Source organism: Ammospiza nelsoni, chromosome 16, assembly GCF_027579445.1.
Source record: "Ammospiza nelsoni isolate bAmmNel1 chromosome 16, bAmmNel1.pri, whole genome shotgun sequence".
Taxonomy (NCBI): domain Eukaryota; kingdom Metazoa; phylum Chordata; class Aves; order Passeriformes; family Passerellidae; genus Ammospiza; species Ammospiza nelsoni.
Window position 1 is genome coordinate 7,967,648 of NC_080648.1, and position 19,620 is coordinate 7,987,267.

At 38.4% G+C, this 19,620-nt stretch overlaps 1 protein-coding gene across 3 annotated transcripts in view; it reads left to right on the forward strand.

The window, feature by feature from the left end:
* The window catches only part of GABRB2 (gamma-aminobutyric acid type A receptor subunit beta2), a 133,940-nt gene that overhangs the window by 1,434 nt on the left and 112,886 nt on the right, over positions 1-19,620 (forward strand). For 2 of the 3 annotated variants that reach the window (XM_059483784.1, XM_059483785.1), the window contains exons 4-5: positions 27-118; positions 914-981. In XM_059483784.1, the coding sequence (XP_059339767.1) occupies positions 27-118; positions 914-981 (160 nt within the window). Of the gene's footprint in view, positions 1-26; positions 119-913; positions 982-8,896; positions 8,971-19,620 lie in introns of those variants that run through there. The other variant, XM_059483786.1, reaches the window with a different exon arrangement.

Genomic DNA, 19,620 nt, shown 5'->3' on the forward strand with positions numbered 1-19,620 from the left:
AGTATTATTCTTTCTTTTTTCTTTAGTGTCAATGACCCTAGTAATATGTCACTGGTGAAAGAGACCGTGGATAGACTGCTGAAGGGCTATGATATTCGCTTGAGGCCAGATTTTGGAGGTAATTTGACTGCTTTTGCATAAGAGAGGTTGCATATCCGGGCTGGGTGCGTTGTGTATGGGGGCGGTTTCAAACGTCTTGTGGGTGCTGTTGCTTTGGGGGGTGTGTGTATTGCCATTTCCTGTAGCTGATCCAAAGTTAAGCCCATTGTTTCTCAATTTTCTTAGCAAAGGATGCTCTTAATGCGATCACTTAAATCACTTGTATATTCCTAATCGGTCCCTCATTGTGTGTGATGACACTTTACCAACCTGTAATTAAACCCTTGCTTAACTGGTTTTCTGGAGATGCAAATCTCCCTTAAGTTCACCCAGCGTTTGCTCCTTTCAGCCTAACGTGCCTGTGATCACAGCTACTATTTTCGAGTACAAGACGTGCCGTTAACTGATACAAAAATGTCATTTAACCCCCTGCGCGCTCCTACTTCCAGCGAGTTTGTTTATTTCGGACGTGTTCCCTGTGGGTGGCCCTTTACGCCCCTCACACACAGACACACCTTGTGGCCCCCATCGCTCCCGGGGCTCGGTGCTCGCCGTGCCCGGGCTGAGCGGGCGCGGAGCGGGCGCGGCGGTGCCGCACGTGTGCGCTGTTACATAAAGCACCGCCTCGGCCCGGGCCCCGCGGCCGCGCTGGGACCCCGCTGCGGAGGGCAAACGGGGGGGGAACGCTTCATGCCTCCCTCCCGACTTTCTGTATGTCGCTTCGTATGCGCGCTGCGCGTTCGCCCTGCTAACTCTGCTAAGAACGAGTTAAGTTCTTCGAGATCACATTGCGGACCATCTTGTTGGTTTGCAGGTCCCCCAGTGGCTGTTGGCATGAACATAGACATTGCCAGTATAGATATGGTGTCGGAAGTCAATATGGTGAGTACTTGGGCTTCGGGGCCGCTCGCTCTCCGAGGGGGCGGCAGCCGCCTCCCCCGCCCCTGCCGAGGCGGAGCGGGGCGTGAGGGGACCCGGCGCGGCCTCCTGCCCCGGGGAGGCGCCGGGGCGGGGCACGCCGGCTGCTGGGGGGGTCGGGGGCGGCCTTCCCCCGCTGACGGCGGCGGATCCCGGGCAGGGAGCGGCGGCTCCGGGCAGGGAGCGGCGGCTCGGAGCGGGGAGCGCGGGGCCGCTCCTGCGGCAGCTCCGGGGGCGCGCCCGCCCTCAGCGCCTTCCAGCGAGCAACGGCGCCCCCTGCCGGCCGCGCACGCGCACCGCAGCCGTGCCCCGCGCAGCCGCCGCGCCTGGAGCCCGGCCCCGGCCCGGTGCCCTCCTTGTGCGCCGGGCTGAAAACAAATAATAATCAGTAATAAGAACCTCTGAGCCCTGCACTTGCCATTATAAACAAAAAAAATAGGGGTTTGCTTCTGTGCGTGTTCAAAATTTACCTATTTTTTTTCCCTAGCCTGATATTTTTTTGGACGGTGATGAAAGAGTAGGTGATTTTAGGAGTTTAATTTTTCCAAGATGTTTGTCTCTTATTTAGAACTGACTGTCCTCAAGTACTGAACTTGTTCAGAATGTAGTAATTTGACGTGTTTCTTTCTGTGTTTCACTTACATCCCTGGGAGACTAATGATGTGTGGAGAAAATTGGACAAGTCTGATTCATACTTTAGAAACAGCTGCTCCTGACTTAGATTAACCTTTACTAACATTCAGTTTTATTATTTGGGAATTTTTGGGGTCAAATTTTGAACTTTTTAGCCTAACTTTCATCTTAATTGGTTAAGCATGTGGAATTTGGCCTAGCGCTCATAGAGGCTTATAAAGAGCGACAAAAGGCACTAAAACATAGTAGCACATGATTCAAAAGTGATGCAAAATAAATGTGATTTTGTCAAGTATTAGTGAATTTGCAAGTTTGTTGTTTGAAGCAAACTTATCATTATTCTTGAAGAAGTTCCAAGTAAACATTTTTCTAAATACGGGTGTGATTTTAGAGCTCTTGCTGTAGCTGTAACCAGGCATTTGAAAACAACACTTGGGAAGTTATCAGTTGTTTTAATAACATTGTACTACTAAAATATTTAGTTCCTCAGTGTCATGGTTGGGTTCTCAGAGATGTTGCACTGGATGAATTGGCAAACATTTGTTCTCAAAGTGGATGACTTGTGTGATGTGCAGGAGTTTTTTCATAATGTAAAATAAAGCCCTTGGCCTAATTTGAGGGTAACATTACAGGTGATTTTACTGTGGGACAGGGAGGTGTTGGTGACTGTTTGATGCTGCTCTTTTTCAAGACACCAGGAGACCTGAATAATTTCACCTTCTGAAACATTACTTCTGGGAATTTCTAAGTGGCTAAAAGGGGCTCCCAAACTTTGTATCACTGAACTTGTTACGGTGTTCTACCTTCAGGAGCTTTAAGTGCAGAGGAAGAGAAGCACATTGTATTTTAAACCACTTGTGTTTCATTAACAGAACTGTGGGTAGGAGAAAAGGGGACACAGAGTTATTTCTTAGCCAGCCCTGAGCAGTGAGGGAAGGAGGAGGGTTCTTTGCTGGGGCTGCAATCTACCAGGTCAGTGTAATATCCTCCCATCCCTTCAGAACTGGAAAGTTCATGTGAAAAAATTGTTGAAAATCTTCTGATTCTTTTCTTTGTTTCTTTAAATGGTTTCTAGACATTTGGTCTCCAGTTAAAGGTGATAACAGATCAGAACACGCTTACAGCCTAACTATATAAGGCAGTATTATTTTTAGTATTCTGTAGTCGGTTTATTGTGTTTCTATAATGAAATGTTTGACCTTTCTGAAAAAGTCTTTTCAGACTATCTGCAGAACTCAGAGGAGGAACTGTATCTACAATTTTGTCCTACTAATTTGCCTGAAGCATTTAAGCTCTGGGTTTATTTTACTCCAGGAAGCCACCTATTTCTTAAACCCAGGCAATCACGTTACATAATTTTTTCTTTTCACTTACAGTTTCAAAAGAGATACCAAACCAAGATTAGAATCTGCTTAATTGCAAAATGTAACACTTGATTTTACAATGATCTATATAACATAGCAAATCCCAATATACCCTGAATATAACCTGAAATGAATGAGGAGAGAGACATACAAGGAAACAACAAAATCCTTAAGTATGCAAGGCCTTGGCTTTTTTACTTGCACATTCACCAGAATTTGGAGTAGAAACCAGGAGGAATACCATGGAATGCCAGCTGATGCAAAGCCTTCTGAGATAACAAGAGACACAGAAAGAACCTTTTGGATTTATGGACCTGGTTTTTTTGAAGCATGGCCTTGTTGTAGCTTTGTTTGTAGTCATGGCAAACACCACTGACTTTAGATAAAGGCAGATCATTGCCTGGACTCATGTACTGACTCTTGGGATCAAATTTATGCCTTGGGAGAAAGGCTAAATAATCATAGTTCTTCAGCTTTAGATAACTTCTATTAATTTTAATGTTTATTTATTTTAAAATTGCATTTCTTTCTCAGTCTGGATATATTGCAACTACCATGTAAACTTGTGCCACCCTGCAGGGAGAACGTTCATGTCACTCCAGTGTCATGAAGTAAATCATGAAGCTTGCACTTTGTTGAAGGATAATTTAGACTTGCTTTGATAGAAAGTACGAGTATGTTAAGGATGTTCAAGAATATCATTGTTGACTTTGAATTCTTAAAGAGGTGAATTAGAATTTGTAAAGAGCACTTGCATCATAAAGAACTCAGACTGTATTAGGCTTTACAGGTGCCTTATAATTATTTCTTTTATGCAGCAGAGCTGAAACTGTAAGCTATTTACCTTGGGCAGTCAGAAACTTGAACTAGCCTTTGTCTGAGTTTGCAGAAATGGTTTCAAAGTACTGGTACTTGTCAAAACAATTTGTTCCAGCTCAGAGGAACGCACTGAGTGCACATGAGAAAAGTGGGAACTTCAAGTGTTTGTGGTTATCGACAAATATCATGACTATTTGGACTAATTCCTTTGTATTCTGCAAAGAAAAAATCTACAGCAGGTATTTTATGTGATGCAGGAATGATTATGGCTAATTCCACACACTGCCAAGTCCTGCAATATTGTTGAGTGTATTTTTATTGTGGTTATACTATAGATTTTCTTAGGGATTCTCTTATTCAGGTAAAAATGGAGAACAAAGATGGAGATCTGTGAAGGTTGCTTACATGGTTTTCCTGGGCTAATGAATTTGATGTTATGTAAGATTAGATATGGTGCACTGGGTCTACTTTCGTTTCCACATCTTCCTCTCAGTTAATTTTTGGAACAGACCCCTTGAAAATGTAGCAATGACGACCATTCTAATTTTCTCCTTTTTTTCTCCCAACTATTCCCTCATAAACTCTTTGAAAAATTGTTACAGGATTATTAAAAAGTACAGAAATAAATTTTCTTCCCTAGACACCCCTGAAGATTCTGTGTAACATGTTCTGCATGTGATCTATCTAGATAAGACATGAGGATTTCTATGGATAATGTTGGTCATGTGTTAGTTTTCAATGTCTTGGCTTATTCCCTATTAAATAGGTCAACATTTCCTTCCTTCCCCCCCCCCCCCCCCCCCCCCTTGGTCTGTGGCTATTCTGGGATTCTAGTACAGAATGTCTTGAAAAGAGAGAGAAATATTCTGTAGCTACAGATTTTACTCAGGAAATACATTCTTGTTGAGGTATTGGGTTGTATATGTGTCCTGGAGTGGCTGTATGGTCCAGTATCACTATGGTCTGGTTTTTTTGGTCTAGATATAAGTATAATTAAATATAACTATTCACTCTGTGGGTCATTGGGGTCTGCAGAGAGGAACCTGAAGTATTTATTTAATTCCAATGTTTGCTTGTCTAGTGTGCAGGTTTTGGCACGTGGAGTCAGTGCTGTGTGTGGAGTTAGAGATGATATATTGGTTTGTCTTAGTTGGGGCCATTACTGTTGATTGAGAGCATAATCCTTCCATCAAGTGGGAGTTGGAGAAACAAAGGAGCTGTTACCATCTATCAGGGAAAGGTTTATTTCTTAGTGTGTGCCAAGTTTTACATAGCAGAGCCTAATAGCTTCAAAGCTCTAAAAGAAAGCTTTTTATTTTTTCTAATATGATATTTCACTTCTGTATTTGAGTTATGCCAAAGTTGCACAAAACAATAAGTATAATTCTTATAGATCAGAATATTCTCAGAAACGTGCAGGCATAGCTGTAATTTGCTGGTAGACCTCAGATTCTGAGTTGCTCTTGATACTGGAAGCCCACTACTGGTTTACTTAAAATATCTCCTTTTTCTTGAGGTATTTTCAGTCGGGGACATTAACAAAGCTCAGGGTTTAGATTATTAAATAGCTTTAGATAATGAAAACAACAGGACCTGTGTAGCTGCCTCTCAAGTAGCAGCAATTGCCTTTATGTATGTAAAGGGAATAAATGGCTTGTGATATAAAAACAAATGGGGATTAATTGGTAAGAAAATAGGGTGGAGCTGTTCCAAACCCCAAAACTTCATGGAAAAGTCTTGATAGAGAAAAACAAAGAGAGGAAAAAATGTCCTGTATACACTAGTGTAGAAAGAGATGAGGAAAGTAGTCATGAAAATGGTTTCTGTCAGCAATATTTTCTTTTTTTAATCCTTCCTATTTGTTTATGTTGCTGCACGTACTCTATAGAGAGAAAGAGGAGAGAACAGGGCTGAAAATGCATTGAAAATGAAATATTGGAATATTGAGAAGGTGCTGCCTTGCTAAATACTTCTGTTGCCAGAGATAGTGGGTTTTATTAGTTTCTCTGTGTCATAAATGCATGTGTTTCTTCACATAAAATTGCATTTCTCAGCAGACAGTTTGAATTTGGCTCTTGTCAAATTATTGTGCTTATGCATTACTGACTCATACTGAAATGTGTCTACAGAGACTTCTGTGAATGCAGAGCAGGTGATGTACATCTTAGAAGTGAGAACTTCTTTTTACCGAAAACCTTGTTTCACCTTTCCCTTCAGTTACTGTCTGGAATAGCATTGCAGGACATTCTTGAACTGAACTAAATTACATTAGTATGGATTTCCATTTTTTGTTACTACATGTCACTAATTCAGGCATTTTCCTTTCTTAGTTTTAAAGGTATGTGAAAATAAATAAGAACTCCTATGTCCAAACAAAATATTTATTCTTGAGGACCAAAATGAGTCTTCCTCTTGATACTCCACATGTGGATTGAAGTTTTCATGCTGGTTTTGCTAGAATATGGGTAGCCAGAGCATGAAAAGATTCATCTAGAAGGTATATGCAGGAATATAGCAAGTTTGTAGGTACTTTTACAAGATAGTTCACAAGTAATAAATTACTATGTAAATTTATATCTATATTATGTGTATCTATGTTCTACATCTCTAGAAGGGTGATGTAATTCTCATTTTACTTTAAGGTCAATATAATGGTTTGTTAATTGGATTGCACTTTCAGGGTGCTACAGTGTTGCAACACTTTAATCAGTAGAAAAATCTTGTTTGGTTGGTGGTGGTGATCACTCCCTTCTGCAGACCAGAGGATGGTTGTTAGAAATTTAAAGAGATTGCCTTGGAGGTGATTTGTACTACTGAATTAATAATTATTGTCTTCTTGTTTTTTTTTTTTTTTTTTTTGTTTTGTTTTGTTTTGTTTGTTTTTTCCTTTAATAAAGTCTTGATCTATAAACATTGAAGTGTTTTGGCTCTTGCCACCGAAGAAAAGATAAATTTATCTTTAATGTATTTTATGGGCAGTGTCTTGGTGCTAATGTGTGGGAATGAACATGAAGTGCACTTGTTAGCTCCTGCTATAGGCTGCTTTATTTCATAACTCCTCTATTGAAAATCACATAAAATCTTTATAGATGAGCTGTGTAGTAGAATAAAAGATTTTTATGTTGTACTCTACAAACTTGTTACAAGTTTAAGCTGTTCCAGTGGTTGTATTTGTGCTCCTTAGTGACTCCAAAGTCTGTCAGTGCATCATGACTAAATCCTTATTATTCCTCCCTCCCTTTTTTATCCTCATACATCATGCAACCCTCTGCAAGGTTTATAATAGAACTTTTAGTATTCAATCATGTTGAAGAACAGTCTTGTATAGTAATTTTTTTTTTCCCAGAAGTAATCCAGACTCCTAGCAGACTTCCAGTGGTTAATGCTGTAGTTCTCAGATAGTGCTTCTAAGAATTAAGTGAGCAAGGTTCAGTCCCGTCATTTCAAAGGATGGTGCTCATCCTCAAGGTCATTTTTGTAAGTCCCTTTTAAGACATGGAAGATGGCATCTTATTTGTCTTTAGAGATAACTTCAGAAATAGTCAGATGTCTGTAGTTATTAAAACTGAAAACTTTGCTACAAGAGAATGCAATATGTCTGTACCTGTGTATAGGTATATATACATATTAATTGTAGCCATTAACAAATATTGTCAATTGTGGTCTGCAAAAAGAAAACCAGGACAGAATCATCTTTTGTGCTCTACATTAATTACCCTAACTGTGCTTCTACAGGGATTCCCACCCTGCTCCCATTTCTAGAGATGCAGTGTACAGTGGATGGATAACAGCCAGGACAGCACAAGCCCTGGAGGAATAGTGACATAGGGGCATATTTACAGTTTCAGTCTTGCCTGACTGAAGGCCAGAGAAGGAGCAGTACTCTCACTTCACAGCTTTTCCCTACAAATTTTTGCATGCAGATTTTCTGGCTAAGTATTTTCAAATTAGTTGAACAATGCAAAGATCCTCCCAAGACTTGGAATCACACCAACTGCATTTGACATTTTTGTATGAGTTTTTCAAATAAGAGTGTACTTAATTCTCAATAAAAACTAGAAGTTCTGTTCTAAATAAGAAAGCATTTCATATTCAGGAAATTGATATATGTGCAACTGAATACAGAATATGTAGATCATATTCAATGTAGTTTATCACAGGTCAGATAAAGCTTTGAGTGTGTGACCTCTTCTCCTGTCCCCAAACTTAAAAGAACAGGAGTACTGTGCTATTGCTATCTATCTTGAGATTCTTTTTCAATATCCATCAAAGTTAAGGCCTATTAATTTTTATTCTGTGAATACTGACAGAGGGATTTACTCATTAGTTTTCAAGTAGTAATTTAACTGTGTGGGGAGACAACAAACCTTCTGAGAGATGCATTTTGCAGCTCAAGGGTGTGCTGTTATAGTAAATGTGTCACTTCTGAGTCTTTCCACTGATTTTTCCTGTATACAAACCACGGATTCTTTGTGATTGTGCTGAAAGACAAACTCAACTTCATACATTTTGAACAAAAAAATTACAGAAAGCTTGGCGTTGGACAGGAGCAGTATATTAAATTACCCTAATGAAAGCCTTACTCAAAAAATTTAGCTATTATGTTAGACATTACCTAAGCACAATCATTTTGTCTGTATTTGCATAAGATTTAAATATTATAACCTGTCTGAATGGGCTTCAGTGGGAACAACATGCCTGCTCACCTGGAGCAGCTCCTTCCTGAGTAGATGTGCACTGCAGATCTTTGTGAACTGGGAAAGATAAATCATCAAAATGGCAGAAACTTGTGAATTTAATATGCCATAGTAGGGCACAGAATGAATGACATGCATGCTGCAACTTTTAACGTAAAAAGAAGAAAGTTTATTTGTCGACCTCTGTGGGGTGATAGAATGTAGGAAAATAAAAGGTAGTGCAAAGGTAATCTCACCCCTGAGGAGTTGGAGTGGCACTAATTACCAAAGATTAGGAACAGGCCTGCCCTTAACAGGCCACAGCTGTGTCCAATAAGGATGAGGGCTATAAAAGAGTGGGGTAGCTGGGTGAGGAGAGAGCTGGAGTTTGTTGGCTGTGCTGTGAGGAAGAAGGAGGAGTCAGTGCTGTGAGGAGCTGACCATGAGAAATCACTGAGAAGGTATGGGACCTTTGCAATCAGATGACAACAGACCTTGAGATATAGATGTACATAGAATTCTAAAAGTGACTCTGGATTGGAGGATGAGATTGCTACTTCTCTAATGACACTTGTCAAACGAACAGTTTTATCCAGAAAGGAATGAATAAACAACTGTTATTTACATAAAAGTGCATGAGAAATTCTATTACAAAAATGTAAACATCAGAAAACTTAGAAGAACAGGGCGACAGTAATATTTTTCAGAGATTAGTCACCACAATTTCCTTGAACAGTTGGTTTGGGCAAAAGGCCCTAATGTGCAAAATGCTTGAAGTGTTGTTTATTTTTAGATACAACCCTTGGAGAGAAGTTGTTACTAGGTGTAGAGTTAAGTAAAGGTCATGCTAAGCCCAACTGAGATGAGAAGGTCTTCCAGCAATATGGATACTCATATATATGGGATGCCTCAGAATGGTGACTTGTGATTTAGATTTCAGAAGTCTTTCTCATTCTACTTCTTGCATTACATACAGCTGTGAAACAGCCAGAAGTTCCTATTGCTTTCAAGGAACTGAAGGCATCTATTTTCTCAGTGAGACCCAGCTATTAAAATGTAGTAATTAAGTACTGGAAAAGATACCAAAGCCTTTTTGAAAACCATTCACTGCCATGGATGCAGAAGCCTTTGGAAAATCTGATCCCAATTTCTATTGTAAATGGATTTAATTTTCTTTTCCATGGAAGTTTTAATGTTGTTGTTAATAATTGGAAGAGATTTTTTTTCTTCTTGACTTAATAAAATTAGTGTTCGGACTTTTAAAATTTTCTGTATAGACCTTTAAAAATGAATATTGTATAAAAAAGGAGGCACATTACTGCAACCACAGCCAAAGTAGTGAAATACTGTTAATTCCTTTTGGTCAGTAAGGGTGAATGTGTTGTCATTTGCATAACAGTTATCACCCAATAGTCCAGAAATTGTTACGGTCCACTGTCTAATCCTTATTTTTTTCTTTTATAAGTGTATTTCTGAGTTAATAACCCTGCAGTTCCAAAGAACTTGTACAGCATTGTGGGGTTTTTTTTCTTTCCAAAGGACTGGTGACCCAATAGACTCTGTTGGCTCTCTCAGGTGTGTCATAATAAGAGTTTTAATCCATGTTTGACAAGATGTGCACCAAAGGAGGTGTAAAATTTAAGTGGAAAAAAGGAGTTTGAAGGTTCAGCAGATTTAATTAATGAATTAAATAACTTTGGAGTGTTTAATTATTCCTTATTAGGAAATGATTTATTATTTTAGATAATATCCAGGGTAGAAAGAAATAGGATTAAGCAAACATGCATGTCATTTACATGTGAAAAGGAGCATTTTTCTACTTATTCTATCATTGTTTCTTTAATCATGTAAGTCCAGAAATGACCAAAGAAGCATTTTAATCAGCCTGGAATCTTCCTTAAACTCATGTGACTGTTCAATATGTTTTACTGTCTAATTGCTCTTTTTCACCAACATTTTGTGTTGTGAGATACTTGTAGGAAGTCTATCCAGAATTAACAATGCTACAATTTGTATCTTGTAGCAGATGCTGCCTTAGGTTACTCAAAATAAAATGCTCAACAACTGCAGTAAATAGGAAAATGAGGTAAAATTACAATCTTTTCTTAATTTTGTAGGAAGCCTTTTCAAAGGTGTGGGAACATTTCCTGAATAATGCATAGCTGAGACCTTTCATATCGAGTTTCAGCTAAGAATATATTATTATAGCTGACATATAAATCCTCAAAAAATAGATTTGTAATGGAAATTCCAGGGGACCCTTAACTATAATCATTCCTGTTAGCGTAAATGCCTGGAAATAAATACAGTTTTTCATTAATCTACTATTATGTGACACAAGTGACCAGTTACAGAGAAATCTATAATAATTCTAGTGAGCCGGCTGCATTCAAATCTGCTGTTAAAAGTGCCCACCTCTGTGCACAGGCTCTGCAGAACGCTTTTGTGAGCTCAGGTCCCATGTGAGCCTTGTTTTGAAGTCTTAAAATGTGTAAATGTGATGCTGATTTTTCCACAGAGGCTATTTCTGCATGGGTTTCACAGATTTGTGGGCATTTGAGTGACTTGAAATGCAATAGAAGATGATTCTTATAATGCCTCAGCCATAAGTGTAAATGGGACTGGGTAATAGTCTCCAAAAATGTTAAAATGTTGCTATGCAATAGGTGCTCTTCTGAAGTGAGTGGATGTTACTGGTGGTTTTAATTGGCTGTAAAGTCATAAATAAAACTTTGCTGGCAGTTTTAAGGGTATTTAAAGTCCTGTTAGTCCAGTCATAGGAAGAGTACACTTTTTTTACTCTTGCTCTTGAGTTTGTGCTATAACCAAACACATTTCTGAGGCAGCATTAGGAGGTTCATGTGGGTTCCTACCAGGGCCATACTTTGCCTCTTGTTAAATGGGAGGCATCACTTGACATCAAAATCTTCCTGGCATTGTTTTTTCACTTTTAGTTAAATGAACAAAAATGAACTTTTTAAAATCATAGAATTGTAGCTGCATTGCTCTTCGCAGAGAAAAGCAAGGCACAACTTCCCAAGTATATTCTGGGATTCATATTCTCTGAACCTCAGAGACGGAGAACACAGTTCTGATCTCATTTGCTGCTCCTGTGTTGTTCACAAGTGGAATGCATTGTGGAAGGTTGTTCACCTGCAGGGAATTGGTGGTTGGATTCTGGTGTGAGTGTTGTGATTCGCTGCCCAATTGGATCCAGGTGTGTGTGTGTGTTGGGACTGTGGGCTGACAGTCACGAGGGCAGTTGAGTGGAGCTGAGTGCCTGGCAGGTTCAGTTTAGAAGTAATGTAATATAGAATAATAGAGTATAATAAAGTAATTAATTACCCTTCTGATAGCAATGGAGTCAGAGGCATCATTTCTCCCCCTCACAGGGGTCACTTTTTTTACTGTATAGAATCATCTCGGGTAAGCTAGATGGTAGTGCGAAGTCTAAAGTGTTGAATTAAATTTTGATTAATTTTTTAATTGCATTGATTTTTTTGTTAATGTAAAGGTGTATGAACGTTTGATATAGCATATAGAAGTTTAGGATAGATATCTATGTCCCAATAATATGTTGGCTGGATAACAGTTTTGTTTATTGATGAAGGCAGCAATTATATAGTAAAGATTGAGAATATGAGGTTTCAATCAAAATTGCTGCTTTTGGATATATAAAGGGCTTGTTTTAATCATTGTATCAGTTGTTTTATTGAGGAAATGTTTTATGTATCTTAAATTACCTCTAGAGTTAAACTTCATGAAAATAAAGCATGTTTATATGTGTTTTCTTGTTGAATAACTCATATAAGCTGAAATGCAGTCATGGAGTTCTTTGTATTGCACTTTAACTGGAGTGCAAAGCTTTCCTGCTCATGGCTGCTCTGTTCCTCTACTGCTTGGTCTTGTTCTTCTTGTTTGTTGTTCATCTCTGCCAGTTTGGCCTGGCTCTGCAGTGCCTGTGGACCCAGACCTGGGTCTCTTTTTTCATTCTGGCTGATAAAGTAAAGTGATGCTCTGTCTGAGCATCAGTGTGAGCATGTTTACAAGCAAACCCAGTGGAGTTGTAGTGTGTGAATATCTGACCATCATCAGCCTTAGTCTGCCTGGCCCTGCCCTTAGCTCCTGGCTCTGGCTGCAGCAGAGATGACAGCCCAAGATGGGAGTTCTGGTGTTCTGCCCTCACATCCTGGTGTGGTGAGGGCACACACCCAGGAGACAGAAGCATCTGTTTGGGGTTAGGCTTGGGAGAGTTTTGCTGAGCTGTGTCCTTTGGATCACCCTGACCACAGAGTGGAGGTGGACGTGGGGGGAGTTTTCTGGTGTCACCAATGGCAATGTCACAAACAGGATTTCTGTCTGGAGTTGTACGTAGCAGACTAGACAACCATCAAGACAGAAAATCTGTTTCCCAGCAAATATTCCAAGTGATAAAGAACCTCAGGAGAAAAAGATAAAATCTGATATATAGGCAGAGTTGTTTCTATGCAGAATATTTTTTCCAAATTTCCCTGGAGGGATCCGCTGTTCTCTGAGCATCCAAGAAGTTCATTGTGCTTCTGATCAGCTTCCCACACGTTCTCACCCACACTACTTTGCTGTGTCATCTTAATGTCATTTTTAAATACTAACAAAAGTATTTTGTTTATAATGCAGAAATAAAAATCTTGAGAGGGGAAAGAATGCCTTTTGCATGCTATTTTAGCAGATCAAAGCTGACTCATAGTAGCAAATATGAAGTAATTAATGTATTTAAAATTCACAATTCCTGAGTTGCAAATTTAAGAAGTGTTTTGATTATAGTCATCAGATTCCATAGACTTTTTAAAATATGCTTAGTATTATTTTTAGAAAGTTTACCTTGCTGCAGAGTATTACATTTAGAACATAGAGGAGTATAGCAATTTATAAAGCTAGGTATAACTGGTGTTTTAAATAAATGACTGTGCTGAATTAAACAGTGTCCAGGTACACTGGAGGCCAAGTGGAAATATGGAAAAGCAGTCTTTCTGTGAGGAAAAAAATGCAGTTATCATTTAATCTGGTTGGCATGGGAAGTTTAACCTTTGTTATTTACTGCTTTTGTGATGGCCCAAACGTCCTGTAAATACAGGAACGTGTCACTGACACCATTGCAGGCAAGCACTCCTGCATGATTTTATTTGCATCAAAACTAAAAGTTTTCAAAATTAGTCAATTTGCACCACATAGAACCTTGGAACTGCAAGGTGAAACATTAGTTCTTGAGAGGTTAGTAAAATTTCAGCCAGTTTCTTCTGGGAGAAAAAAGGAGGAAGGTGTGGATTTGGGAGTGAGAGCTTTGTCTTGCTGGCCCAATGACACAAATGTTTTAAAGAACAGAAAAATAATCCAGATGCACATGGACTCACTGGTAATATATGAGTAGCAGTGGAAGAATAATTACTTTTATAACTATATCACATATCAGTAGAAGAATTGCTTAATTTAAGACTTAATTCAACTTTGGCTCTATAGTATTGTGGGCTTCCTCTTGTATCAATGAGTTTCCAAACTAAGGGTTATGAAAAGCTGCAGTTTCTTTTTATTTTGCAGTAGCTGCCACCAAGCTGTCGTAATGACCCCTTTGTAAAAAATGACAAAGAACTCTTGATTGAAGGAGATTGAACTGCAGTTTTTGTCTCATGTGAGAACTAATAATCCAGCTCCCAAGCTATCTGAAAGATTCCCCAAAAGATTAATTTTTAAATGTGTCTAAAAGGTTCTACAGAAAGCAAGAGAAATATTGTGGGGTTGTCACTAAATGCAGTATTTCATGGTAAACTTTTTTCCTAAAGCTCTGCTGAGAAAACTATTTCTTGAACTGGTGGTAGTGTAGCACAGATTTGCAAACTTTCTACTCTGGAAACATCTCCTCCTTCTAGAGAGGCCAAGTTTTATCTCACCTGGGGTTTTTTTTTCTGTATACAAAAGCAAACAAACCAAACCAAAAAATTCAGGAAAAAAAAGCCCACACAAAACTTACCTTTCAGAAACCTTAGAACATGGGTAAGCCTACAATTTACAGTAGTAAAATGTCTGGAGTTGTATATTTTTATGTGCAGTATTTTACTGGGATGTAGTTTATTAGTTTATTTTTTTTCCTGTCTCTGCTTGTGTAGCTGTACTCCTGATATTAAGATAACTTGAATCTTAGAAGAATTGTCATAAAAATCAATGGTGTGATCGAGAAATAATGTTTTAATTCCTCCTCTCTGAAGACCTCAATGTAATTTTTTATCCATTTGAGCATGTGTTAAACCTTGGAGCTCTCTCTTGAGTTAGACCAATATACAGGAATTTGTTGTTTCCCAGTTTCAAGTTCACCCGTTTCAAATCTCTTGTTCTAAATTACTGGTTGACTTTCTAAAGCTGGACGAGGTGAGGGAAGGCAGTGAGTTTTTGTTTACTTTCAATTTACCCTTACATCTACTTAAAGAAGGAATGGGAGAGAGAGTGAAGCTATTTGATTACTTTAATGTCAATGGGCATTAGCAATTATGTCTCAGCTTTTATCAATATGATGATAATCATTGCTTATCATTATCATAGGATGAGAACTTAACATCTTGGAAAAAAAAATATGGATTTCAGAAAGACCTCTCCATCCTTCTGAACTCGATCCTATTTCACAAAATTAGCTTGTTTGCTTGACTTTTAGCAATATGACTGTTACCCATCCAATAGTTTTAAGTTATATGAGAGCTGATTTTTCTCTAATGGTGGAACTTCACTATCCTATGTGCCTGGGCTTCCCAAATGCTACTTGCATATTTTTATGTATTATGGAACAATGGTTCCGTTCCCTCTATCACCTCTGTGCACCCCGACACAGGATTCAGGATTTTGCACAATTGACTACATTATCAACAAGGCTTCAGTTTCACAGTTGCAAACCTTAAAACATGGTTTATAGGCGACCTTGTGTTTTCCCATCCTTCAGCCCCTTTTTCTTCTAAAATTATTGATTACTAATTCACAGCTGGAATTTACATAGATTATGAAGGTAATAATCACAATCAGGAAGGTTAGAACAGTTGCCACATTGCTTCTGTCTCAAACGAAGTCTTCAGCAGAAAAGAATTGCTGTGTTGGGCTATTTGCCCTCATGTTTCCTAAATATAACTCAACAGCAGTCTGGTTCCTGAAGCCATCTGCATTAATACATCCAGAGAAAATAAAATATCATATTAGTCACTTATTTTTTAAGTGAGCAAAACTTGGCAAAATTGAAAATCTTTTCTTAAGGAAATACCCTTTTAAGCAAAGACGGGATTATTAATGAGCTACAGCAAAGAGATTTTGAAATACTGCTGATTGTGCCTCTCTCCTGTTTATAGCTCCCAATCGTGGAAGTGCTTTCAAAATATTTTTTTAAGACCTAATTTTGAGAGAGCAGTAATTATTCACCTTCCTCTGAGATTTTTACTTCCTCTGTTTTCAGCCTAAAGCATTGTCTCTTAGCAAAGGGTAATGATTTCTCTGAAGGTGAACCACAGTAGCAGACAGGGGGAGGTTTTATGTAAAGACGTGGAACTCAGCTAAGCCAAATGTTCCAGCATATCAGCAGTATCAGTTTTCCAAAATCACTGTTTTTATAAAAATAGTCCTTTAAGTGGACACAGGCAAAATAAATTAACCAGTATTTCTGCTTGGAATAATTAATCATAATCGAACTTTTCTCACTGTTCAGACCTGCAAAAGTATTCATGTGAGGGCAGTCATTTAAAAGTAGCCTTCTTTTAGTTACTATCACTCAAATTTTGTAGGTTACTGTACAGTATTCCTCTCTTCTACTGAGGTTATGCTGTCATTACATTGCAAACCAGAACTGTGGGCTGCAGTTCTTCCAGGAATTCACCTGCCTGACAGTGACACACAAAATCCTCAGGATTATCTTTTTGGCTGGTGCTCTGTTGCTGTTGTTACTTTGCAGTTCTTTATTTCTGTGGAATGTTTTTTCTGACTTTTGGGTCCATCTTACCTACAGTCTTTCTTTTCTGAATTAAGGTGTGGCAATAGCAGAAGGAGATTCATGGTTAAGAATTGGGAGGAAGTTTTAGTTTTCTTGGTGCTTTTTTAATCTGTGTGTAGTTTTTGTTTTGGGTTTTGTTTTTTTTTTTTTTTTTTTCCTTTGGTGGTTTTTATTTTGTTTTTTAACCCAAATATTTTTCTGGAGGTACTTTTGGTTTTAGTAATCATGGGAAACCTTTCCTCATCGTGCTACTGTAGAGGAGGTTTGACTTATGAAATGTCTTCTTTTTCAGGCATCTGTTGTCAGCAGCTTTCTCTGGGAATTATTCATTTTGGCTGCATATGCCCCTTTTTCTGGTTAAAACTTATTTTCATTCAGATATCAATTTGAGAGCTGTAACAGTCTTCAGATAGGATATAAGACTTTCAGCTTTATGTGTGTTCTTCGACTTGGTTATTTTAAAAGATTTGAAATAGTTTCTGCAGTGACTGCATTTAATAAGTCATCACTTACTAGTGACATATATACAGTAGCATTTGAGCTAGAGCATTTGTATGGTTGGAAGTAACCACTCTAAAACATCATTGAGTACTAGCTCCAGATAAATGCTGCCATTTCCATTTATGACCCTTCTAATGCACCCTTCTATCTTTTCCATGTAGATAAAGTTTGTTTTTATTTTTATCAACTGCATGCTGTTCATGCTATCCCTTTTCCTCTTGCATCTTCATAAATGCTCCTTTAGTAGAATGTCAGTGTGTGCCTGGAGAAGGAAAAATGTCTGGAATACAGCATGCAATTCTCTGGGCTGATAAAATAATCTGAGGGCAATTTTAGTGCCTCATCTATTGGATCATCTGGATACTGTTGCAGGCTTCCTCTCAGTTCTGTAAAATAATAAAATTCCTTGGGTTTTTGCAGCTGAACCCTAGTTTCCTTTAGCCATATTTCTGCTTTGAATCCTTGAGTTTGAAAGGCAAATTAGATGAGAGGACTAGTTAACATTAAATGGCTAATGATGAAGTTTTGTCCTGGTGCTTGGCTGTCTGTAGCACAGAGGGAATCACTCATGTAATGCATGTTTTGTTAACGAAAAAGTAGTGACAGAGGCACTTTGGTTAGAGGTTGGTCTCAGAGTTCCATAGTCTGTGTTCACAGAAGGGATGACTGTGTACTAAATACTTTAACAGATGATTCTTTGTTAACAGTTTCCCCAGGTACTGTTAGCTTCTTTTTTTAAACAGCTGGTTTTGAATTTCTCTCTAACACCTTCCAAACCTCTACTGCTGAATGAAAACACTGCACAAAAAAAAAAAAAAAAAAAAAGGGAGATAAGAGCATTAGGAACGAATGTGAAAAACAATTCTGTATTACTGTGACTATCCAGTGCTTTGAGAATTTTAATGGAGTACCCATTCATACTGCCTGGAAGAAAACAAATCCAGCACCAGAGAATGTGAGAACATCTGGAGTGCAAGCCAAGTATCTAGGTCAGCAAATGACAGTTAAGTTATTGCTTTAAATGGTGCAAGTTAAGGATAGACAGTGGTTGAGCCTTAGTTCTGCAGGATTATCTTAAAGTCATGTTTTTTTATTCTTGTTCAGTGATTTAATTTATCTTTCAAGTTGCTGGGAGAGTATAATTTTCAGTTTCAGCAGCTTTCCACATGCCATTATTCTATGGCCAAGGTAATTTCATTGATCTCGTTATTAAAAGTGTGATTGCAACAGACTTTGTCACAGGGGAGCAACACATCTTGAGAGACACTTGTAATAAAGAATGATGTGCCTTTGATGTCTGTGTGCGGGTTCTCCAAAGAGGAGAGCTTTTATTTATATTTTCATAAAACTCTCAATTTTTTAGTCCTATGACATAGACTTTAGTGCAGCCTGAGGTTATTCTCATGCTGATAGAGGGCAGGTTTGAGTGGCCTTGAAGAAGTGTTATGTGTCTGGGAGGACTTTATTATATGTGTAAGTGTATTAGGTTGTATAAAAAATGGTGATGTGAATGAGGAATTCAGCTGAGTAATAATGGACATGTAAAAGTAGTTTGACCAATATGTCATTGTTTTGTTATCGATATTCTACAGTTGTACAATGCCATATTATTTTTAGCAGATTGTCTGGAGTTAATGTACTTTTAAAAATGGAAATGAATATGTGTGAAATAAATGTGGTTGCCTGCAGCAGAATCTTACCTGCTCTTCTGTAAGTATATTGAAAAGTGCATTGCTCTTATCTCAGTCTTATCCTCCAAATAGAAAATACAGTTTCACTTTTAAAATAATTCCAGTTTGGGTTTGAGGGCACTTGAATTATACACACATACACTATAAGCAGCCTTTAGAGTCATTACGTTCTGATGGAGAAAGAATATGTGCAGGAATATGGATAAGAAAATTGGAAGTACAAAATTTAACTTGGAACTGTGCGCTGTAGCTGTCCTTACATTGGGAGTACCTTATTTTATGTAGAATTTTATTTATGACTAGGCATTTTTCAGAAGTAAGCATCAAATTCTGTTTTCAAGGTACAAGATGTATGCCTTATTCCTGTCTAACACATTTATAATCCATAGCATTTCCACTGAGCTGAGAAATGTGTTTCTTTGAATATTTTCTGCCAGCTGATTATCTGAGTTAACTGCAATGTAAAAAAGCTGGCATAGCTTTGCACGTTTGTGTAAGCATGTTTTGTACTCTGTAAAAAGCAATTCAGGAAATAAGTCAGCAGTGGGGCTGTGCTCTGCTTGCCTAAAACACAGCTCATTCTTTATGCATTCCTAAATTATTATAAAGAAGCCTCTTGAAAAATTTAGTAATTTTTGTACCAGAAAATAAAGAAAGAAAGAAAAAGAAAGGAGGGAATGCATAGAACCAGCTAAAATTAGTAACCAGCTAATGGCCTGCTTGTTGTTCAGGGCTATGTGCAGCTGACAAGTGATGTGCTGGCAGACTGCAGCCAATTTCCATTAAAAGTACACTCAGGGTTGAAGCAATCTGCAACTTCCTCATCAGGGAAAGCACAGGTGAGCAGTGGCAGGACCTGAGGGGATGGCCTGAAGCTGTGTCAGGGGAGGTGCAGCCTGGAAAACAGGAAAAGGCTCTGCACCAGA